Raw genomic sequence first — 24,693 nt, 5'->3', positions numbered from 1 at the left:
TGTTCTGTGGCCTTTGAAAAAGGCAAAAACCTAAATAAGAATATTTTCACTGGCAAAATAATATACAATATCTAAAAGCAGTATAAACTGCTGTTAGAAGGGCTTTGAAACTAACAACACGTGAAGGCAGGTAGTTAGGATTTTGCAGTATTTTTCTTCCCCTATTCTCCCTCCTTTTTGGCAAGGAAAAGGGAAAGATTCCTTTTAAATCTGAAAAGAATAAACAAGGTACAATTAGCACAAAACATCAGGCGGGATATTTGGGGAAAATTGTTCTCTTGTCAGCATTTTTGGGTTTCAAATGTAAGTGCTGTGAAGGAGTTCAGATCTCCAAAGTTGGTGGGGAGAAAGGTTTCAGCATTTTTGTTCCTACCTGAGGAATCCATTTTAGAAGCCCATTTCCCCTGTTTGCAAAATACATTTTTATTAGATCTTATGTATTTGGGTTAAGACTTACTTAAAATTACTTAATTAGGTTAGGCTGAAATTCTAAGTGATTTAAAAAGAAGGATTATGGTAATATGACAAAACATAACACTATTTTCATTGAAATCCTGAAATAAAGCCCTTTTAACATGCCAATTTTAAAAATCTATAAATTTGGGGTGTTAAAATAGTACCAAATATAAAAAGGCCGAACTCAGACTGGAATGTATAATCCTGTACCAGTGAGCAGGGATTTTGTAGGTACGTCTGGGACATGGGAGCAGGTCATTTACACCTTCCCTTTGGTTTCGAGCATTTCTCTTGCGCTCTCGTCCTTTTTATGACTTTATGAGATATATGTAAAATACTTCTAAAATGTTTGTGGTCGATTTGGAAAGGCAAAATGTAGAGAAAGAAGCAACAGTGTAGGTGCGCTAAGCTAGATGGGAATTGATGGTGTTTTCCCAGGGAATTTGGGGAAATAAACCAAAGGAAAAATTGCTACAGCGAGGAATAAATTCTAAATAATTGTATTTGTGCCGTTTGGAATAGCGTGGCTGTGAATTGTCTGGAAAAACCTCTTGTAAGTGTCTGAAAAACAATAGCACAGAAAAAGCCTTTCCAATTGTGTTTTCTCTAGCTAAAGCTCTTGGTTTTTAGGCTGATTTAAGGGACCAGGTATTAAAAAATAAGCTTAAAAAAAATAAGAGCCGTAGATGTGCTTTCCTTATTGATACTTTGGCTTTTTAAAACAGGAAAACGTATTCTATGTTTCTTTCCCCTGTGTTGTTTATGGTCTGAAATAAAGAATGAATTTGCAGTGATTTATTTGTTTTTTAAAGATCAGTTATTTGTACGGAAAAAACCCTGGCATTAGGTTTGTTTTCCTCGTATTTTAATTTTGGAGGAATAGCAGAATGTTTCCGGATATTTGCATTTGTTACAAGAGGTTGGAGCAGAAGCCAGATTTCTGTGTAGTCTGTCAGGCAGTTACACGTCTGAGCATGTTACAGTTTGTAGCACTACAAATTAGAGCCATTTGACTTGTATTTGCTGCACGAGGCTTTCATTAAAAGGATATATATTGCAAATGAAATAGATGTAGAGGGGGTGAGCTCTGTGTGTGTGCAGGGGGTGTTTTGGGGTGCAGATGCTGTGCTGCGGAGGGGGGTCAGGGGAGACCCAGTGGGTTTTACTCTGAGGTGCTGCTTCTGTATTAACTTGTGCCATGTGCCCCCATCCCTCACGTATTTACAAATGGATCCTGACGCTCTGGGTGGGTTTTCAGTTCGTTGTGTTAGTTGTATGCACATCCTTTGCTACTTACATTAAAGACAGGGGCTGCAGGAGTGCTGTGTGCTCAGTCAGACGTACGCTGAGCCCCTGCGGGAAGGCTGTATGGGCAGGAGGACAGAATATGAGAGCCGAGTTTTCACTTTACTTTCCCTGCAGGATAACCCAGCATTTCCTGCTAACTTTGTCCCAAAGTAAAGCTGGTTTTGAGTTAATTTCCTTATTATTATTTTGAAACAAACAAGAAAAAAAAAAAAGAGTACAAATTGAATTAAAAAACCACAAACAGTTGGCAGGAAATATTTCACCTGCTTTTTATTAACTGGCAGGGCGCACACAATTAATACCACCGCTGCCAGTAACAAACAGCCGCAGCTGGGACTAGAAACCACGCTGCAGGAGTACAGAAACCGACACAACCGCAGCGGGCCGGGGCTCGGGGCTGGGCCGCTCGGAGCAAGCACCGCAGCCGGGCCGTGTTGGTTTGGGTTGGGGCGGGCCGGGGCGGGGGGGGGGCTCATCCTCCATGGGCTGCGGAGCAGCGGGTCCGCGGTCCCGAGCGGGCTGCCGGGGAGAAGCCCCGAGGCTGATGAGGGGCCGGAGGCGGGGGGGGTCCGTCTGCGGGTGCGGAGGCGCCTCGGCGCGGCACAGGGTTAACGGCGGCGCGGCCGGGCAGGATGGGAGTTGTAGGCGCCGCTGCATGCCGGGAGTGTCGTGAACGCGGCCGCCATGGCGGGACGCTTCCCCACCGCCTGCCCGCCCTCCCGCTGCCGTTCCCGGGCAGCGCTGGCTTTAGCTCCCGCTCGGTATGGATCAGCCCCGGGGCGCCCGCCCGGGTGCCCGCCTCAGGCGCTGGCAGGTCAGTGGCGGGCTTACCCCTTTGTCCCGGAGCTGGCCGGGCCGCGGATGTGCGGCCTACCCCGGGGCCGGTGAGGTGCCGATCCGCCGGGCAGCGAGCGGGGTCCGCGGCCTCCCTCTGCCGCTTTCTGCCCGTGAGGGAGCTCTCGGCGGCAGGGCCGGGCAGGCGCGGGGCGGGTGGCGGATCGGGCCGCGGGACGCTTGGCCTTGGCCTGTTCTGGCCGGGCCTGGCCTCCACCGAGGCACCGGGCCGCGGGGCACCGGCCCAGCAGAGCCTCTGCGTCCCAAGCGGGAGTTTGCCCTTTCTAAGCAAGATTTAAAGCTCCTTTCCGTGTCTTCCGCTCCCTCAGGGCTCTGGTTGTCCCGCTGCAAGCGCTTGCAGGTGGCAGGAGGGAGTCTCGGGTTTATCAACAAGTTCGGTTGGGTTTTTTAAAGTGGTTTTGTTTTCTCTTGATGTGAAAGGGAAGAATTAAGATGCACAAAAGTGCTGAAGTGCTTTAGTTACGGAGAGATAAACCCAGGAAGCAAACAGGACGTTGCAGACTGTCTCGTAGCAAGGTGTTTTCTCTGAGGACAGAGCAGGGAAGGAAGAAAAAGGAAGGCAAATATTACACGTTAACTTAATTTATGCTAATAGAGGGCCCAGAGGGCAAAGGCAGCTTCTTATTAAGCATTCTTTTGTTCTAAAGGAATGTGTTAATTAACTTAGAGGTGCCTTATGTATGGAAGGAATGACAAGTAATATTATGTGCAATAAATCGGTCTGAAGTGAGCTCGGTACACTTTGTTTGGGTTTTGTTTTCCCCTCCTTACTTTCTGAAGGCAAATCTTGGAAGTGGTGCCATGCATCAGCAGTTAACTGAACTGGGCGTGCTTAAACCTATTCTGGGAATGGAATGGGAAAGGTTCTTGTTTCTTTCTCTTGCTAAGAGTAATCATGGAATCATAGAATGGTTTGGGTTGGAAAGGACCTTAAGATCATCCAGTTCCAATCCCCTGCCATGGGCAGGGACACCTCACACTAAACCATGGCACCCAAGGCTCTGTCCAACCTGGCCTTGAACACTGCAGGGATGGAGCATTCACAACCTCCCTGGGCAACCCATTCCAGTGCCTCACCACCCTCACAGTAAAGAATTTCTTCCTTAGATCCAATCTAAACTTCCCCTGTTTCAGTTTGAGCCCCTTACCCCTTGTCCTGTCACTGCAGTCCCTAATGAAGAGTCCATCCCCAGCATCCTTGTAGGCCCCCTTCAAATACTGGAAGCTGCTCTGAGGTCTCCAGGCAGCCTTCTCTTCTCCAGGCTGATCAGCCACTAACTTTCCTTTTGACATGCAGGAGAGATCGTTATTTGTTAACTAATAAATGAAGATGGGCAAAGAAAAAAACCACGTTTGAGATCAAACAAAAAAGAATAAGTTGCCGTAATAGGTTTGTTTTAAATTGCACGTGTTACAGTTCACTTCCGAGAGGATCTCCTCCTTTATATATTATAAGGGTGTATATCCCCTGTATATTCTGCATTCCTATATATCAGTAAAATGTATTCTGAGATAGATATGTACATTTACAGCGGGCTCAGCTTGAAAATGATGTGTTTTCTTGTCATCTTCTTTTCCTGTAATCAAGTCCTTCAGGCCCCTTACTAGGTGCAGAGTAGTTTGGTTATATTTGCTATCAACTGCTTGTCACCTGCACATTCTGACCTGTGCTGGCAGAAGAGATGTTCTTTACCTCACTGTCTTTGGGAGCAGACAGACTGTCTGGTTTGAACACAGTGGCTGAAGGTGTGCTCTGGCTTCCTCCCTATGGATATGCTATTTATAGAAATCCTCGTGGAACAATTTTTAGGGAAGTATTTAAATTAAAACCTTAATGTCATTTAGGGTGAGATAACATTGCATTCTCAAATGTATGTATAATCAGCTCCCTTGGGATGTTACCTGAGACCGTGTCTCTTTTTTTCCTGCCCTTTAGATTGTATAGGTTTTACATACAGCTCTTGGTACATCACTGAAGAATTAACAGAACCTTAAAGTGACAGAACATTGCTTTTCAGCAAGGCTGCCATACTCTAGGAGGAGATTGTAGATTTTTACTTGATGGCTTTGCTCTTTGGGAGATCACAAAGCAGGGAGTTAAGCAATCATTGCTCAGCCAACCATTTAAATCTTATTTTTCAGTCTTCAACTGTAGCAGGTTATTCAAAGAGAAAGAATTTGGTTTTAAGGAGGTGACTTCCCACTCAGTGGCCAGTAGGAAGTTAAGTAATGAAATCAGTGCAATCATCAGTGTATGTGTTAAGTGCTTTCAGTGTCACTTTCACTAGTTGCTGAAGCAGAGGGATGCATGGATTATAAGGATTAAACTCCCTTCATCCCCCTAGAGGTGAACAAGTCATGTGGAAATGGAAGGCTCATTTGGTTGGAGGCAGTATGAAAGATTTGGAAGACAAAAAGAATATAAATTTTATTTCCAAATGATTTCTCGCACAGATTTTTCTACGCTAGACATTGGGAGGTGAGCTACAGACAGAATCTCAGCGCTTACAGGGCAGAAATGTGACTGGAAAGTGATTCTGTGAGTGTGGAATGAAGCACATTTGGTTGTTGGATTCCTGAAAAATACATTTCTCTTATGAGGGTGCTGAGGCGCTGGCACAGGGTGCCCAGAGAAGCTGTGGCTGCCCCATCCCTGGCAGTGCTCAAGGCCAGGTTGGACACAGGGGCTTGGAGCAAGCTGCTCTAGTGGGAGGTGTCCCCGCCTGCGGCAGGGGGTTGGAACTGAATGAGCTTTAAGGTCCCTTCCAATCCACACCATTTAGGTTCATAAGTCTGATTCTTTAATAGAAATTATCCCTATTCGTAGCTTCCTCTTGTTCTTTTCTTGACTTTCTTGAATTAGAAGCAAGTCGTGGACTTTCCCACTGAAACAGTGGGAACACCATGTTAGGACCACAGCAAAGGAGAATATTCTGAGCTGATTTGCCTGTGTCATCATACGAGGCTTCCTGCTGCAAAAAGAGACATTTACACTAGTGTCAAACACTGAACAAAATCAGAAGTATGCCAGGGCTTGGTTTGGTAGCAGAGGTTGGGAAAGGGATGGTTCACTACAGCCTGCAGCAGTGGTTTTGGGGTTGGTTTGTTTATTATTGTTATTCGATAATAATAATAATGAGTATTTGTAGGAATGCTTTGGAGCCAGGTCATCGCTGCCAATTCATTTTCACGGATAAAAGAAAGAGAAATGATCTGAAGAGAGTCTCCAGAGGGATAGTGATTTACATCCCTGAGTGGATGGCCTTCTGGTGGGGAGTTTTTGATGGTGTCTTTCGTCTCACTTCCTCTTATTCCCAGAAAGAAAAAACAATCAAAAGAGAGGTAACAGTAGGCGCCTCAATAAGCTCCTCCCATAGGGGAAAAAAAGGAAGCTCAGTACCTCTAAAATGGTTGTACAGTTGGTCCAAAAGCTGTTCTATGTAGCTGTTGTAGCAGCATCTATAGGAATAGAAATAGCAAGAGAAGAAATAGGAATTTTGGCATTCCCCTGGTCTCTTTCCAACTTGTGAAAATCGTGGGATGAAAGGAAATGCCATCTTTGGATCTACTTTGTTTTCTGCAATGCCTTCATAGAGTCATAGAATGGTTTGTGCTGGAAGGGACTCATCCAGTTCTAACCCCCTGCTGCGGGCAGGGACACCTTCCACTAGAGCAGGTTGCTCCAAGCCCCATCCAACCTGGCCTTGAACACTGCCAGGGATGGGGCAGCCCCACTTCTCTCAAACTTTTATCAAAGCAGGATCATTAATGGGTAGGATAGAACTCTCATTTGTACTTGTTTCAGAGTAGCAGTGGTAATTTCTCTCTCAAGTCTTTCTGTAGGAAGAGAGTCCACATTTGAGTAAGGCAGTATTCTACTAGCATAAATTCCCCAACTTAATACTGTCCTTTAATACTTCTGTTACCATCCAGAACATCTTGATGCCCTCTTGGCATCAAAAGATAAAGCTTAGACCCCCACCAAGCCACCTGCTCAGGTGCCATCTGACTGTGAGAGGGCCTCAGTTCCTGCCTTTGGATTTCTCTGCCTGCCAAGGTCCCATTGACCAGTGATGAGACACAGTCCTGTGTGAGACACGGGAACCTGAAGCTCCAATCCCATGCCTACCTCAGCAGATAATCTCCTACGACCTCTGCCTCGTTCCCCTGAGGTATTTAGGGATGAGTGTGCATGTTGGAAGAACTACTACCCTTTGGGCAGGGGAAAATGCAGTGCTACCTTGCTGAAGCTGATGGTTAGGGCAGCCATCTGCAATGGTGGGTACTTGGGATCCAAATCCCTGTTGTGATGGGGAGCAACATACAAATGACTGAATCTCCGAGGGTGTTTTTAAAGTGCCAGCTTGGATGGTTAGAACTTGAATGGCAGAATGGAGGAATTACAGAGAATTTGAAGGGAAAAAAAAGAAATACAGGAGCAGAATTGGGTGTTACAGATAGGACGCAGATTTTTTTTGCTCTCAACTTCTGCCTCTGGTAGGGTTCTAGTAGAACCCTCTGCTCTCACATTTCCTCATGGGCAAACAACATTGTACTTAATGGGCACTCTTCAAAGCATAGTTCATGTTTGTGAAATACTGGAAGTGGCCAGGGCAAAGTCTTCTAGAAGTACCAGGTGATGGCAGGGACACCAGAGCTGTTTGGCAGATAGATCCTTCAGGAGACACTTGAGGAAGACAGATTTCTCTTAATAGGATATGATGGAATCCTAGCCCACTGAGATATGGAGAAGGTGAAGTAGTTATGTGGAAGATAGAAAGCATTGCGTGATTCCTGTCCCATGGCTGCTAGGACCTGGCTTGTGCCAGGCAGAGTCTCTTGGGCACAATGGATGCCTTGGAGGGGGGTGGAGGGTGGGCTGTAGACACAATCTCGCATTCAGTATACTCCACAAAAGGATGCAGGGAAAGAGGGTTGAGTGTATATAATGTAGTGCAGTGGATGAACAATAGGTTATAGATGAGGAGACAAAGGTTTATTATCAAATGCAGTCCATCATCTGGAACTGGAAGTGAATGCATCCTGTAAGGTGACACTGAGTGTTGGCACTGATGGGAGGGGCTGTCATTCCTGAACTTTGTTCATTTTATGTGGACAAGCATCTGGATCACTTATCTACAGTTGCGAAACGAGGTAGCAGAGACATCCAGGGTTAAACAATGAGAACGCAGTATTTTGTTTCTACAGATGATACTTTCAGCTCAAAATCAATATATTGCAGTGGGCTGTAGGACTGAAGAAGGTTAATCTTGTGTTGCCATGGCCCATGTTACGTCTCTCCACTAAACACATGCTGCACTTGGACTTGTATGCACAACTATTAGAATTGTTTTGGAGAAGTACCTGTCTTCCACTGTTGCTGGTGATGGAAAAGAACCCTGATTTTATATGGATGAGAGGATTTGGAGCTACCCATTGAAATCACTTCTGGAAACTCTAAGTGGGGAATGGCAACAGGAAGAGGAACTTGGAGATTTTACAGGAGACTCGTCTGTTATTCCATAGCAGGTAAAAGTGAGAAATCCCTATATAAAGTACTAGAAGTTTGTAGTGTGTTGTTCTTAAGGGGAATCACAGAATGATTTGGGTTGGAAAGGATCTTAAAGATCACCGAGTTCCAACCCCCTGCCATGGGCAGGAACACGTCAGACTAAGCCATGTCCCCCAGGGCTCTGTCCAACCTGATCTTGAACACTGCCAGGGATGGAGCATTCACAGCTTCTTTGGGCAACTTGTGCCAGTGCCTCAGCACCCTCACAGTAAAGAACTCCTTCCTTATATCCAACCTGAACTTCCCCTGTTTGAGTTTAAACCCGTTACTCTGTGTCCTGTCACTACAATCCCTGATGAAGAGTCCCTCTCCATCCTTGTAGGCCCCCTTTGAATGGACCTTCTCATAAAGAGCAGTGTGCATCTGCACAACATGTTGAATGTACAGTCTGTAAACTCACCTAGTTAACAGGCCAACTACTGTCTTGCTTTAGGTTCTGTTTAGCTTCCATTGCCACATTTGCCTGGAGTGACTTGTTGAGAAATTTGGGACTTTAATCCCTAAAGCAGAAGGATATGTTGCTGACACCCAGAGTTTATTTAGGAAGCAAGGAGCGTGTAGCTGTTACACAGTGTGGTAACCTAAAATGCCTGCGTGACTCAGTTTTAAAGCTAAGACGTGTTTCCAACCAGACTTGAGTTTGCAGGTTCTTGCTCTTCTCATAGAAACTATAGCCAAGAGTGTGCAGGATGAGAGCCATGCAGATGCTTATGTTGCTTATTTGCTATGACGCTTACTGGTACCAGTTCCGTGCCTCTCAGCCTGCTGTTGCCTGGCTCATTTGTACCTGTAAGCTCTGCAGAGCAGAGATGATTGGCTTTCTGTGGTTGTTCAGTGCCTGGTGAGCTGAGTGCTGAGGCACCTTGTGCTAGGCCCACAGGAGCACTGTAGGGGCTGAGAGTGAGAGCCAGCACACTGCTGCTGTGAAGGCCTGAGTCTAAAACATACATCCCCAAACCCCTGCTTGCTGGGGAGCATGCCAGGAGTGAGAAGGGATACAGAAATGAAGGTGAACGTGACCTGGCAGTGTGTGCTCGCAGCCCAGAAACCAACCATGTGCTGGGCTGCATCAAAAGGATGTGAGCAGGAGGTCAGGGATGGGATTGCCCCCATCTGCTGCATCTGGAGACCCCCCCTGCAGTCCTGATCCAGCTCTGGGGCAACGGCACAAGAGGGACGTGGAGCTGTTGGAGTGAGTCAGGAGGAGGCTATGGAGATGCTTTCGAGGGCTGGGGCAGCTCTGCTCTGGAGCCAGGCTGAGAGAGCTGGGCTGGGGCAGCCTGGAGAAGAGAAGGCTCCTGAAGGGGAGACCTTAGAGCAGCTCCAGTGCCTAAAGGGGCTGCAGGAAACCTTGGAGAGGGGCTTTGGATGAGGGCCTGTAGGGACAGGCCAAGGGGAATGGCTTTAACCTGCCAGAGGGGAGACTGAGATGAGCTCTTAGGCAGAAGCTCTTCCCTGTGAGGGTGCTGAGGCGCTGGCACAGGGTGCCCAGAGAAGCTGTGGCTGCCCCATCCCTGGCAGTGTTCAAGGCCAGGTGGGACACAGGGGCTTGGAGCAAGCTGCTCTAGTGCAAGGTGTCCCTGCCCGTGGCGGGAATTGGATGATCTTTAAGGTCCCTTCCAAGCCATTCTTTGATTCTGTGAAATACCTGCTTCCAGAGTAGCCCAAATACAGTGCTTTAATGCTTGCTCAAGATTTACGCAATGGATGGAGCTGAGAACATCTGCCGCAGCCCCACCAGTCCTGCTGGCTTTCCCTTGCATCATTGCAGCTGATGGAAAACCAGTTATTCCATGTGCTGTGCAACAGCGTCCTCCAAGAGCACCTCACTCAGCACACATCTGTGCTGTGCTGTTGAGACACTTGGCTGGTGCAAGCCCTTTCAGGCAGGGGAGGGAAAGCTGAGTTCCTGCGTGGGTGCTAGCTAGCTTGTGGGTGCCATGCCAGATAGCAGGGGTACCATGACCCCTGCCAGGGGATGGGGTAGGTGCCTAAGAAAAGGCTCGGGCTTGGCAATACTACACAAGGTATCGTGTCTGACCCCAGTGTTAGGATCCACTGCTGTTTGAGGTGTCTTGAGAGGTGCACAGTTCTGGTGTCCTCAAGTTAAGAAGGACATTGAGCTTTTGAAGCAAGTCCAGAGACAGCCATGAGGATGCTTAGGGGCTGGAGCACCTCCTGTATGGAGCCAGGCTGAGAACACTGGGGCTGTTGAACCTGGAGGAGAGAAGGCTGCGTGGAGACCTCAGAGCAGTTTCCAGTGTCTGAAGGGGGCTACAAGGATGCTGGAGAGGGACTCTTCATCAGGGACTGTAGTGACAGGACAAGGGGTGATGGGTTCAAACTGAAACAGCGGAAGTTCAGGTTAGATCTAAGGCAGAAGCTCTTCCCTGTGAGGGTGCTGAGGCGCTGGCACAGGGTGCCCAGAGAAGCTGTGGCTGCCCCATCCCTGGCAGTGTTCAAGGCCAGGTTGGGCACAGGGGCTTGGAGCAACCTGCTCCAGTGGAAGGTGTCCCTGCCCGTGGCAGGGGGTTGGAACTGGATGAGCTTTAAGGTCCCTTCCAACATAAACCAGTCTGGGATTCTGTGATTCATTGGCATGTCCAACTGGTTCCTGTAGAGTTCTTCTCTTGACAGGATGGACAGTGAATGGCCCATTCTGAGGTATTTTCAGTGTGCACTGATTCAGGGTGTTCGGGACTATGGATTTAGGCAGAGACACACTGCAGTGTTCAGCACCGCAACAGCCAGGCCCGTTACTGAAGCCGGCCTCCCTGCAGTAAGTGTGAGTAATGGGAAGAGAGGCATGAGAGCAGAATGACTGTACAGGAGCTGCGCTTGTCTTGCTAGAATGAAAAACATCTTTGTAAAGGGATAAAATTAGCGCTGGGTACAAGAATGCCATTTAATGAAACAAATGACTACACCTCTTCCCGGTGGCAGGAGCAAAGTGACACATCCCTGTCCTGCTCCCAGGGCTGCTGCAGAGTAGACTGGGACAGCCAGGCTGGGATGAGGAGTGGATCCCAGTGCTGAGGGACCTTGGCCATCCACCTATGGTTTGTGATAAGAGGTTTCTTCCTCAGGTAGTGGGAGAGCAGGGCAGGAGGATGTATGTTTGAGACTTGGGATGTGCAGTTACTTCTGAGGTGTTTGTGCTGGCAAAGTCGCAGAAAAAACTGAATAAAATTGGATGTCTCCTTATTAGAGGCTCTTTTATCTCCTATTTGTTGTATTTTACTTCTCTCTGCTATACTTTTCTTTTCTTTTTGTCTCCTTTTAATGTCTTCCACTCTATAGTTCTACATCCTTATTTATTGTCCATGTTTGTTTGCTGCTGCTTTTTTCCTCACGCATGTCTTTACTGCTTTAGCTTTCCTATATCATAGAGTCATGGAATGGTTAGGGTTGGAAAGGACCTTAAAACCCTTTCTCCTTTGTCTCTCTTGTGATCTGCCATCCAGTTTGACCTCCTTCCATGCAATAGAGCAATGTACCTGGTGGGCTGACTGAGGCTTGCACCACCTCCCTGAACCAGATTGCATCTGCAGTCAGCTGGAAGTGACTACATGCCTGAACTGATAAAAGATGCTGTGGAAACACGGATCTCTGGGGAAGGTATCCTCATCTACATGTGTGTGCTTGTTGCTGCTTGAGTGCCTTCAAAACGCCCGTCTGCTCCTTTGGGCTTTGCAGCAGGAAATGGGAGCAGAGCTGCAAAGCTCTTGGGAAAACCAGGATTCACCTTGAAAAGGGGGATATGCTGTTGCCCAGGAATGTGTGCTGACCGTAAGCAGGAGATCCAAAACCCCTCGCTTGACCTTTGGATAATTCTTTCCCTTCCAGTGAGTCCCTTTCCCTGCCTGTGACTCATCTTCTAAATGTAGACTAAGCCTCTCAGAGGACTGCCTTTCCCTCTGAACAGAGCAGCATAAAAAATAGCAATGCTGGTGAATAACCAGCGTTATTTTTTAACACAAAAACCCCCTTGAGGGCTGCCTTGCTGCTCCTGTGCTGCTCTGTCAAGGGATTTATTGGTTCCCCGAGAGAACAGCAGAGCAGGTTGTGTCCTGACTGCAATGAGAAGGTTGTTCAGGCACCAGGTCTTGGGAGCAACACAGCTGCAGTAGGGTGGGCAGTAGATGTGATAAAAGATAGGTGGGCTCTGACAAAGGCCAATGAATCTTTCATAGCCCTTACATACCTCCCTCCCTGGTGCTGACCATCAAAATCATGTATGATATCTATATAATAGACAACATCCCTGTGGGAGCTGCAATGTGGCTTACATGGACATCCAGTAGGAAGTTGCGTGCTCCCTTCAGCAGGTTGCCAACACCCATCTCCTTTCCTCCAGCCCCTGTGTACAGTCCAGCTGCCCAGTCAGCTTCTGTTCTTGACGTTGGTGACCTGGTGATCATAGAATCAGACTGGTTTGGGTTGGAAGGGACCTTGAAGCTCATCCAGTTCCAATCTCTGCCACGGGCAGGGACCCCTTCCACTAGAGCAGGTTGCTCCAAGCCCCTGTGTCCAACCTGGCCTTGAACACTGCCAGGGATGGGGCAGCCACAGCTTCTCTGGGCACCCTGTGCCAGCGTCTCACCATCCTACTATTACCTTCCACTGTCACATCAGCTCCTGTTTTGTCTCTGACAGTAGCAGATCTCTTACTAAAGCCAAACTGGTTCCTTTTCTCTTTTCAGATGCTTTTGCTATATCCTGTCTCTTTATTGCCTGATCCCCTGGAAGACACAAGAGTGAGAATCCATGATGTGTCCTTACCCTGCAAACACTCTGAGAACTGCTTTGACAGCCAATGGAACCAAGTAGTGTGATGTGGCCACAGCAAGCCTCTGCTCTTTCTACCAAGTTACAACTCCTCTGTGATCCAAAGGAGTGATGCTTGAACTGTGTTCTTTCCTCTGACTGTAACAGCACTGTTTCTTTCCAACACACAATGTTCATGCAAAAATGCAGATTAAAGCAGGTTTCCTACTTCAATCTTAAGGAATTAAGGAAACTTAAAGAAAGGTGAGCTAGATCACTGTGAGGATAGATGCCTCCTGTTGTGGAATAGAGCGAAATCCAGTGCCATGCTCCCTCCCATTAGATCTGATACAACTGCTGTATGATCAAGAGTCATACAGCAAGAGTCTCAGAATCAACCATAAACCTATAGATCAGGCAGTAAGTGACCTGACATTTCTCATTGCAGAGTGATAGTTTCATGCCTTTAATCTGCATCACTGCAGGCAGTGTATTATTGAATCCAATGAGGTTTGAATCCCACTGTGAATTTCATTGTTTTCCACAAGTGGATTATGAAGAGAAACCTTTGATTTCTCTTAATTATGTGTCTGAGTGAAAGGCTGTTGTATGTATATATGTATTTCATTACAGGAAATGCAACAAACATCTATTTTTATTGCATTAATAAACCAGATAAACCTCTCAAAGCATGTTTTCATTGAATTTCTTTGGTCTTGTTCCCCTTTGCACTTAATGATCCTTCATTTATACTCTCAGGACACACAGCTCATTGTATCAGGTAGTTGATGTGCCTAGGTTCTAAATAAGAGCTTTGAGTTTGCACCAGCCACATGGCACCATGGTCTGATTGGGACCTCGGGGTGCTCAGGGTGCTTCTTACCTGTTGTGTGTGCAGTAGCACCTAATACAGGCTCTTCCCAAAGAACAAAGTAATCCCTTTGAGAGATTTAATCCTCCTTTCAGGAGCTCATGCCCTGTGAAGCAGGTGAAAGGGACATGGAATGGGACAAGGAGAGGTAAATTGTAGATAGCTGTAAATCCATTCAGTTTACAGCGTTCTGAAGGGGTGGGATCAGCTCCACTCTTGTGGAGAACCCCCCCTGCAGTCCTGATCCAGCTCTGGGGCAACAGCACAAGAGGGACGTGGAGCTGTTGGAGCGGGTCCAGGGGAGGCCACGGAGATGCTGCGAGGGCTGGAGCAGCTCTGCTCTGGAGCCAGGCTGAGAGAGCTGGGCTGGTTCAGCCTGGAGAAGAGAAGGCTCCTGAAGGGGAGACCTTAGAGCAGCTCCAGTGCCTAAAGGGGCTGCAGGAAACCTTGGAGAGGGGCTTTGGACAAGGGCCTGTAGGGACAGGCCAAGGGGAATGGCTTTAACCTGCCAGAGGGGAGACTGAGATGAGCTCTTAGGCAGAAGCTCTTCCCTGTGAGGGTGCTGAGGCGCTGGCACAGGGTGCCCAGAGAAGCTGTGGCTGCCCCATCCCTGGCAGTGTTCAAGGCCAGGTTGGACACAGGGGCTTGGAGCAAGCTGCTCTAGTGGAAGGTGTCCCTGCCCGTGGCAGGGGTTGGAGCTGGAGGATCTTTAAGGTCCCTTCAGCCCAAACCAGTCTGACATTTCCCAGGCAGAGAAAGGAAAGGCAACGCATGGAACCACCCCCCATGCTGCCTGCCATTGACCATGCAGATGGGGATGAGTCTCCACAAAACCCCATCCAGAGGAGGTTCCCTGCTGCTTGTAACAAGATCCTGGTCAAATAAACGCTATAAGAGCTGGCTCTGGAGGAAGATGTCGACACTGGCTGCAAAAGTCCCCTTTTAGAACCACCCATCTCCTCCAGCCCCACAACTGCTGGGCTTTGGTTGACCCGCTCCTTGCTCCAGGCTGCCCTTACTCTTCCATATTCCTCAGGCATTCCCATCCTTCCAGTCTCCACCGGGAGCTGTGTCTGGGCTTCACCATCCTATACCCGTGCCTCAGCCCTGCCCCTATTCCCAACCCGTGTTCCCGTCCCTATTCCCAGTTCCACCCCTGCTCCAGCCCCCGCTCCCCGCACTGCGGGCGGGGGGGGGAGCCCATGGACGTATTCAGCTGCGAGGCGGAGCCTCGGCATTTTATGAATGGGCTCATATGACGTCACGAGGGCGGGAAGAGGGCCCCCGTCTTCCACCAATCCTGCGCGCCTCCGTGGCGGCAAGGCCAATCAGAGCACGGCAACCGTGTGACGGCCATCCTCACCGCCCAATGGCTGCAAGAGAGCGGTGCCGACCACGTGGTGCGCCGGCCGCAAATAGTACGGGGGCGTGCGGCCGCTCGCGCCCTGCCCCCTCCTTTCCGGCGTGGCGCGGCCGGGGGGGGGGCGGGCGGGGCTGGGCGCGTTGCCTGGTTACCGGGTGATTGACGGGCCCCTCAGCCAATGGCAGCGCGGCGGGGGCGGGCGCCGTGACGCCTGCGGGCCGGCGGTGGCCGGGAGGGCTCAGTGCGGCCGCGGCTCCTCCGCAGCATGGCGGGTCCGGGCGCGCTGCCGCCCGCCGGGCTCCTCTATTGGGTGGGCGCCCTGGGCACGGCCTGCGCGGCCGCGCTCGTCTCCTACCGCCTGCTGGCGGCCTTCCGCGTGTGGGTGCTGCGCGGCGGCGCCGCCGATGTGGGGCCCGCGCTGGGCCCCTGGGCAGGTGAGTGCGTGTCCGGCCCGGCGGGGGTGCGCGGCGCGGCCCCGGGGGTGAGGGGCCGGCGGGTGCTGCCGCTCCGGGAGGAGGAGGAGGAGAGGGCCCCCGCGCGGTCTGTGCTGCGTGCCCGCGGGGCGCGGGGTTGGCTGGGGCGGGCGCGGCTCGGGCCGAGCGGGGGCCGCGGGGTCGTTCCCGCTCCCGGCCGCCGTTTCCCGCGGGGCCGGTCTTGGCGCGCCCGCCCCCTCCGCGCGGGCCGCGCACCTCATCGCTGACGTCACGCGGCTCCCCCCCCCCCGCCGGAGGAGCGGGGTTTGTGTCGTCCCCCCCCCCTCCCGCCCCGCTGTCACCGCGGCATCGAGCAGCCCCGAGCGCGGCCCGGCCCCGCTGCGGGTTCGGGACCGGTGTCAGGCAGGAGCCGAGGCCGCTGCGAACCGCGGGAGCGGGGATGGGACCGGGGCGGCTCGGAGCGGAGCGGTGTGAAAGTTGTGCAGGACCCGCGGGACGGCCCCTCTCGAGGCCGTGGTGCCGGTGGAGGCACTTCGGGAACGGGTCAAAGCCATCCATGGAGAAAGGGGTGATGAGCGATGGTCCGGAGACCGGTTACAGCATCCCAGGATGCAGGGCTGGAAGTGCAGCAGAGGGTGTTAGCAGGGCTCTGGCAGTGCTCCGTGGTGATAACTTTACTCAGTTCTCCGTTTCCCCGTGGCAGGAATCGCGCTGGGAACAGTCGTTTCTTCCATCTTAGTCTGACACTGCTGTATCGTTGATGAATGATGAGGAATTAGCTATTGCTCCTCTGTCAGAGTGACAGATGAGGCCAAGAGGATTCTCAAACCTGTTCCTGCCAAAGGCAGCGGGAAGGGAAAGTCCCGGATCGGGTTGGGAATTGATAAAATGGGCCTTAAATGTAGTTGCAAGAGCGGAAGAGGTGTGAGTTTAGAGATGAGGTGGTGGTTCCAAAGGTCCTTCCCTCGGGGAGCAGGAGGGCATCGAGTGCTGAGGCTGCAGCTGGTTCTGGGTGCAGGTCTGTAGGTGCAGCAGCCCCCAGTGAGCTGGGGCAATGGATGTGGTTCCCCATCACCCTCAACAGGCGACACAGAACTCGTAGGGGAACACAAGGCTGGGTGATTGAATGAGTGAGATGCTGGTAAACCAGCAGTGTTGCTGGCAGCATAACCCCAGAGCGTGCCCTGGGTCCTGCGTGCATAGGGTTGAAATGCAGCAGCAATGCTTTGGACTAGTGGCAGTGTTACATAGAGGTGATTAGGGCCCATGTCTTCCAGCTAAAGAAATGGTGTGCCAGTTAAAAGATCAGGTTGGCACAGGGGACCCAAAGCCTCTTTGACTTCCTGATGTTGGTTATGAATGTATTACTGTGTTATCAGCTGCCTGACCACCTTCTGTGGTGCATCACAGAAGTCTTGGTGGCCACCTCAATTTGTTCTGCGTAGTTTCAAGCATGGGAGTTTGCAGTGCTTGAGGAACCACTCTGTGGTTCTGTGAAATACCAGCTTATTGCTGGAACCACAGACTGCAGACAGCGGATCTTCCCTCAGCCACATGCTCAAATGTCCCATGAACAGAGAACTGCCATGTGAATGTCCTGTGTCTCTTCCCTACAAGCACAGGCAGCAGCAGGCCGCTGTGTGTGGCTTACAAACATTACTGTTTCCCTATGCCGTGATCATGATGTTCAAGGCATGGAGGAGCATTGGCAGTCCAGCTGGATTCCCTGTGCTTGTTACTCCTGCTCTGAAGTGGGAGCTCTGCTGCAGCATCCAGGAGGATGGAGAAACAGGATGATGGTGCCTGCAGACTTAGACCTGAGCTGTCACTGTATGAAGACCTGTGCCCATCTTCAGGTAGCTTTTGTGTGTCCTGTTGCATGCAGGCGAGATGCTGCTTTATGGGGTCAACTGCTGTAGGCTCTAACTGAAATGAGGAGAGGGTTTCTCAATCTGAATAAGCACGGAGGTGGTTTGCCTCCAGGTGCTTTGTGGCAATAGGCTGGGGAGGCTCTTTATTGCCTTTCCTCTTGGGAAGGAAGATGGAGGCGGTTGCAGATACATTGAGTAACCCTGAGAACTAGCAAATCACTAAATTATACTGTAGGAAGAAGTGCATCTCCTCCCTCCTCCTCTTCTAAAGCCCAATGGGTTCGATGCTAATGAACTGCTGTGATTACTGTGACAATGCATTCTTTCCACTGCACAACTAGATAGCAACTTTACAACAGCTAGAAAGACCCTTTTTGTAAGGGATCCTTCGTGCTCTTTAACTCTTCCCCGCACATCTGGAAATGAATTGCAACTTTGTGCTTTCTCAGTGAGTTTGTGATTGCATCTATGCGATTGCTTCTGTCTAAGCTCTAAACTCGCTGGTGTTTAGAAGGAGGGGATGTGAGGCTGAGGAAGAACTCTGCGAACCCGTAATGTACTCTAAGAAATTAGATTTGTACCACTTTAAATAGCAGCTGCTTTGGCAAAAAAAGTTGTGGTTTTAATATGGTAACACATGTGCAGGTCTTTATGCAGCCTTCCTGGTTGTCTCTCCGCATAACTGACATCTGGCTTGGTGTTGGGTACCATACAGTGGTGGAGGCTGGGTGGATGTTGTTCCAACGTGGGATGTTTGGGTGCATCTTGAGTGTCAGGGTCAAGTGCTCTGTGCCTCATGAACTGATAGCAGGAGATAGCAATAGCAGCTCCCTTGCTTGGAAAACAATTGAGCTAAATAAACCACAGGCTTGATAGGAGCAGGGTGTAAGGAGTCATTCTGAAATCACCAAGCATGCAGCAAAGATGTGGCAGCACTGGTTTGTGATCCCTAAGGGTACTCCCATAGGTTGGATGAGGGTGTCTTACCCTTCTCCCGTTGATGGTGGTGGCAGGCAGCCACTTTGCCTCTCTGCCATCGACAGTTTGGTGTGTTCTGGATTGTGTCTGGAGCAGGGAACCTTCTGCTGCTGTCACAGCTCCTGTTTGGAGAGTTGCCCAATCTCCTATTTTAGGAAGCCGCCTCTTTGTGGAGAAGATGGATTTGTTTTTGTGCCCCTTTCCCTGCAGAAACCTGGTGAAACGAAGTAAAATCCTTTGGCAATTCGGCCTGGGAGGGACTTCAGAACCCTGAAGGTCAGATGTGAGGTCAGACCGGTTTGGTACATGCAAATAATCAATGTTGTATATTCAAGATGCACTGACATTACAAGTTGGAGTGATCTGATAGAATCATAGAACGGTTTGGGTTGGAAAGGACCTTAAGATCATCCAGTTCCAATCCCCTGCCATGGGCAGGGACACCTCACACTAAACCATGGCACCCAAGGCTCTGTCCAACCTGGCCTTGAACACTGCCAGGGATGGAGCATTCACAGCTTCCTTGGGCAACCCATTCCAGTGCCTCAGCACCCTGACAGTGAAGAATTTCTTCCTTATATCTAACCTGAACTTCCCCTGTTTGGGTTTAAACCCATCACCTCTTGTCCTGTCACTGCAGTCCCTGATGAAGAGACCCTGATACTCTGAAACTTGGAGCATCTTGGTCATATCAGCTACTTAAGCTGTCATTTCTTATTTCCTGCAAATACTTGAATGAGAAATACTTCTCCCCCTGATTTGCTGTAACTGAAGTGGTGTTTTACCTGGAAACTGAGTTTATTTTGACCGCGTATTTGGCCATATGACACTCAAAGCAAAATCCTGTTTGCTTTCAAGCCTCAGAGCGGCTTAGAAGAGCATCCCCCACCTCTTCCCCCGGTGCCTTTGATAGAGGCACGGTTGAATAATCGTACATTTAGTGATTACAGAATGCCTGATAGCGATGATGCTTTCTCATGTGGTGAATACAGCTGTACAGTTGTATTGGGGCCAGCAAATGTTTGGGAAGATCAGCTTGCCTTAATTAAGCTGCTTGGAGTTTATTCACTTGCATGCAAAAATAACCAAATCTGGGCAATTTGCTCTAGATTCCTTAAAAAAGAATCTCTGAGAGGTCATTAATCAGGATGGTGCTCTCCACTGCTTCCAACTTGAATTTGATTCTGCACAAAACCCCCCTATTCAGCCTTAAACCCTGCTTTTCTTGTGTAAATGCCTAACAATAGGCTCTTTCATGAGCAGCAAAGCTGGGTGAACACTCTCTGCTTGTTCTTGTTGGCTGCTTTTACTTACCATGGGTTACATTTGAGTATGTGTAGTCCAGCGGCTGAAAATAGCAATCTGCATACCAAGGCCACTAAGGGGAGGCATGAAAATGGAGGTAACTGGGTACCCAAGCAGTGGAGTAGCTACTTATTTGTGTCTCTATGGTCAGGTCCTTTAAGAACTAAGAATACGTGGGGTGATTCCCAAACTTACCGACTAGGAAGGCTGGGGTAGTAGTAAGGTCTAAATAAGACCTTAACAATAATCTTATTGGATTAGTCAAGTGTGATGCCTATGTGAAGAGGAAGTATATAACAGTCCTTATAGCATACGGCAGGCCTTCTGACAGTCTTCCAGTACATAAAGGAGGCCTACAAGAAGTACAGAGAGGGACTTTTGATAAGAGCCTGTAGGGGCAGGACAAGGGGAATGGCTTTAACCTGATAGAGGGGAGATTGAGATGAGCTCTTAGGAAACAGATTCTACCCTGTGAGGGTGCTGAGGCGCTGGCACAGGGTGCCCAGAGAAGCTGTGGCTGCCCCATCCCTGGCAGTGTTCAAGGCCAGGTTGGACACAGGGGCTTGGAGCAACCTGCTCTAGTGGAAGGGGTCCCTGCCCGTGGCAGGGGTTGAAGCTGGATGAGCTTTAAGGTCCCTTCCAACCCAAAGCATCCCATGATTCTAAGTGAGCAGCTGGATTTTGTGCTTGTAAATTGTTTGGGTTAGACTCTATCTGTGGGATTATGCTTCCTGTGATCCTTGGAAACAGCTTCTTATAAACCAGACCTGCATCCTTACGATGTTTTTGGAACAACCTTAATGCGATGAGTCAGGTGGTAAATGCTTTTAATGACAATTTAAGAACTCCATTAAAATGCCATTCACTTTAGTGCTGACCAGGTGCTAACTTGTTGATGACTTTGGGCAGCTTTCACAAGGGATGTCATTTCTCAGGCTCCTTAGCATCACTGAATAGTCATCACCCAAAGGCTTTCCTGTTTCTGCAAGTAAGTTTCAGTCCCTGTTGCACAGAGGAGCGCAGTCCTGCTTTGCGGGTGTTTGGCAATGTGCAATGATAGTTGACAGATCGTGTCACAAATCACTGTTACAGATGAGAGCAGCCAACCCGGTGCGATGTGTGGTGAGGTGTTTCAACCTCCCTTAGCACTGCTGGCTCTGCAGGGTGTGAGAGGAGAGGCTCTACACAAATCCCTGTTTTCCCTGTGTGTTGAGCTTTGGGGAGAGCTCTGGTTATGTCTTGTTCTTCAGCAGAATCACTTGTTCAGGGATTTATCATCTTAAGAACTTCACATCTATGGCAAGGGATTTCTTGTTCTCAATTCTGGGTGCTACGCAGACACTTTTACACTTACATGAGATAAAGCATGGTGTTTCAACCCAAAAACTGATGTTCAGAACATGTGATAACATGCTAGCTAGCTTATAACTCTTGATCACGACAGCTCGAGTCAAACTTGCAGCCTGACCTTGGCACATCTGCTTTCTTGTATGGCTATTTGCAAAGTCCTGAAGGGTTACTGCACTGAAATGTGCAAATGTTTCCATGGGCTGCAGCTCCTGAGACCTTGAAGTTCTTAGTGGGTCTCTAGTATCTTTTATGCAGGCTGCTGCTACTAACATATCTTAACGGTTTTGCTTCCTGGACAATATAAAGGAGTGAACAATACTCTGTTTTCTCCTCTTTTGTGCTTCTTGATTGCTTCTTTTAGGTGTTTTCCTTTGCACATGATGTTATTGGCTGTTTAAAGGGCCTGCTTAGTAGGGTTGCTCAACACTTGCTGCCTTAAGCAATGCACTCGCTGATCAGAAGAGGAGAGGGAGAACAAATGCTTAGAGCCCAGAAGTCCAGATTCCCATCTCCAGTTCTGCTGCATCCCTGTTGATGGGCTTCAACGCTTGGTTTCTGGCTTGTGTTAGCATCTGTTGAGACTAAATGTGCATGTGCAGGCACTACCAACCTCAGCATCAACCAGGCTCAGAACCACCAGCTCTGGGGGTTCTGACACTTCCATTTTCCTGTTCTTTTAGAGATGCTTTTCCTATTTCAAGGGAAATTCTGGATAGAAGAGTTCAATAATGCAGAGCTGGTGTCACTGGGGAACTTGAGTTGGAATATGAACGGGCTTTGCCACGTTATCTGCAGGAGCAGAGGTGCATGTGAGGGATAGTTAAATGCTGTAGCATGGTCTCTTTGCCTCCCCTAAACCCCAAAGCTAACTGTGACTGGAGGATGATCTTTTAAGGTCCTTTCCAACCAAACCATTCTATGATTCTATGCTGTTTGCATTAAGGTAAAAGTAGCCTCTTGCTCCACATTCTTTGTATGGCTTTGGCCAATGTACTTCCTTTTGGGAAGAGTAACTGTGAGGATCCCTGATGAAAGGCCTTGTGTGGGAGTGAGGAATGCTGAAGTGTCTCCAGCGGATAAGTCCAGCTGGAACTGTGCTGCGTGTTGGAGCCAGTTGGGTAAATGCACTGCTGTGTAAGGAACAAGTGAGCTGGCAGATGGTCCTGAGGGTGTGAGGGCAGTGCTGATAGTGGGGCTTGAGGAAAACTGCAGTAGTTTACCATGTGGGAGTTGTGTTTTCTGGCAGGTGAGTGAAACGTGTTGCTGTTCTTGGTCTTGTGAGTGTTTTCATTACTAATCCATGGAGTGGGACTACATCTCTGGTACAGAAGGGGTGATAGGAAGAAAACATCTTTCCTAATTATTCTAACAGAAATGCCAGATGTGATTCTTTAGGCTTGTATATGAACACAAATGTGGGATGAAGAGCCTAGCTGGTGGGTAAAGCATCTCATGGTGTGTTGGGCTTGCATGGTTTAATCAGTTGCCTAATTAGATTTAGGGTTGCTGCTTCTAACTTCAGATGACTTCTGTTGCTCACTTATTGATAGGCTTTAGGAAATGCACATTCCTAAAGCAAACGCTTCAGACTGAGTACATTAAATAGCCCGAATTCTAGCATTTTCAGATGTTGACTTCCTTCCCCTATGGTACATGGAATTGCACAAAAGGATTTTGCCTTAAATCTTCTATTTTTTGAATCCTATTATTTAACCTTAACGTAGTGTTTTTGTTGAATCTGTACAACTTCCCAGATCCCTGGAGCTGAAGTCTAGAGCAGTGCACCATCACCCACTGGGTGAGTCATTAGCAAAGCTGGAATCCTGATCCACAATATAGGCCTCTCCTGCTAACACTGGTGAGGAGCTATATGCAGAATTTCCTACTGAGCTTTTAATGTACTCTCCTTCCCTCAGTAACAGATGGTGACACCTCAAATCCTGGGGTTTGGTTGTAGGTTTTGGAAGAAACCCCTTGTGTAGCAGTTCTTAAAGCTGGAGATGAGAGGTCCTTCCATTAGGAAGATGGTGCCTGTCCCTTTGTTTCTTGTTCCTTTTCCTTTTTATGTCACCTGCTGCTTCTTTCTCTCCTGAGGGTTCTCTTGGGTTTCTCTCATGACTCAGTTGCTTGTCCCCAAGAGGGTGGCTCAGGTTGAGGCCTGGGCTGTGTAGGTGCAGTACTTACTGTCTAGTTGGCTGTACAGGATTTGGGTTTGGTTGCTTGGAGCTTTTCTTCTGTTTTTCTCCTTCCTATGTTCTCCTTTTGAGTAATCATGAGCCGTGGTGTCCTAGGAGGGTGTATTACATCAGTCATGCCAGTACCCAAGGGACAGCTGCACTTCCACTGCTTGAGGAGCTTTATACTTGGTGGACAGGGATGAGCAGGGGTGAGGAGCTCAGCTCTAGGGATGTTAATCACAAAGGTTTTCCAAAGGATTTTCATGTGTATTACAAGACTACAGGGTTTCTGCTTCAGTGGTGATGAGAGAAGGGGAATGGGAAATGTGGGATAAGCTCAATGGGGGTTTTGTTGTTGATGGGAAGAAACGGTTGTGTAGAGACTAAAGAGTCTGGTCTCCTTCCGAAGCGCCTAGTCCCTGCTTTAGGGTGCAGAGGTTTGTGGAGCTGGGTGCATATAGGTATGGAAAATAGAAAGCAAGAACAATCAGTGTGACTGCTGCTAGCTAGCCAATGCTTGCTTAAGCTTGCATGTGGCTCTTTACCACTGCATCCTTGTTCCAGCAAATCCCAGTTTCATGTTCCTCATCTGTGTGCAGCCAATCTGTTCCTCCAAAACTCTTCCCTTGTATCTCTTCTGAAGCGTCTAGTTGACCTGTTTCCCATGGGCTTTGGCCCCTCTGTTTCCTGCCCCACAATTCTTATCCTGCCAGTCTTGAAGATGTGTATGTGCCCAGTATTCCTGGTGTCTGATTCCCGTCTGCCTCAAGAGCTTTCTATCTCCAGAGTGTGACTGAGGAGAGGTGATTCAGCACAGCCGATGAGTCAGATTGCTAACAGGAGGGAGAAGCAGCAATCAGGAGGATAGGGCAGTAAAGGATCACTGCGCTGCTGGAAGAAGCTGCTACCCTGTCAGTAGTTCAACAGGGATTACAGCTAGGATGTCTTGGTGTTTGTTCCTGTCCTCAGATGTCCTGCTTGTCCAACTCGGTGTTCATCTGGAGTGGCAGAAAGGGATGTGTGTTCTGATCAACTTACAGTTGTGCTTCAAGGCAAGTTACCTGTCCAAATGCAGGCTCTCTTCTCCAGTCTCTTTGTCCTGGTAGTCTCAATTCTGCCTTCAGATCTGTGTCAGAACTCTGGGGCTCTGCATCTTTGTGTTGGTTCCTGGATTCTGATCTGAGATCCTCCATTTCCTGCTCTGGTTCTTCTTTGCTATTTTTGCCAGTTCTAGCCATGGTCTGAGTGTTGACTCCAACCTCTAGGGCTTCATTCATGTTCCTTGGCACTGCGATCGGTTTACTGCCTCTCTTATGTGATGTCAGTTGATAAATGAGAAGCCATCAATCACAAGAAGACTGGGTGTAGGGACTTAGATCATGGCTT

The 24,693-nt window shown here is 49.0% G+C and overlaps 1 protein-coding gene and 1 long non-coding RNA gene across 2 annotated transcripts in view; both read left to right on the top strand.

The window, feature by feature from the left end:
- The first annotated feature begins 2,420 nt into the window (after positions 1–2,420).
- LOC308221085 lies at positions 2,421–13,636 on the top strand. The gene is made up of 3 exons (XR_013956874.1): positions 2,421–2,578; positions 11,656–11,809; positions 12,895–13,636. It is a non-coding gene; the product is annotated as an uncharacterized lncRNA (long non-coding RNA).
- A 1,562-nt stretch (positions 13,637–15,198) lies between these two features.
- The window catches only part of HSD17B12 (hydroxysteroid 17-beta dehydrogenase 12), a gene marked incomplete at its 5' end in the record, with an annotated part of 94,924 nt that continues 85,429 nt past the window's right edge, over positions 15,199–24,693 (top strand). The window contains 3 exon segments of the mRNA XM_080620014.1: positions 15,199–15,268; positions 15,271–15,444; positions 15,447–15,626. Coding sequence (XP_080476140.1) covers positions 15,199–15,268; positions 15,271–15,444; positions 15,447–15,626 — 424 coding nt within the window.

Source organism: Psittacula echo (assembly GCF_963264785.1).
Source record: "Psittacula echo genome assembly, chromosome: 5".
Lineage (NCBI taxonomy): Eukaryota > Metazoa > Chordata > Aves > Psittaciformes > Psittacidae > Psittacula > Psittacula echo.
Note: the sequence above shows the minus strand (reverse complement) of the source record. Positions and strands in the feature narration are given on the sequence as shown.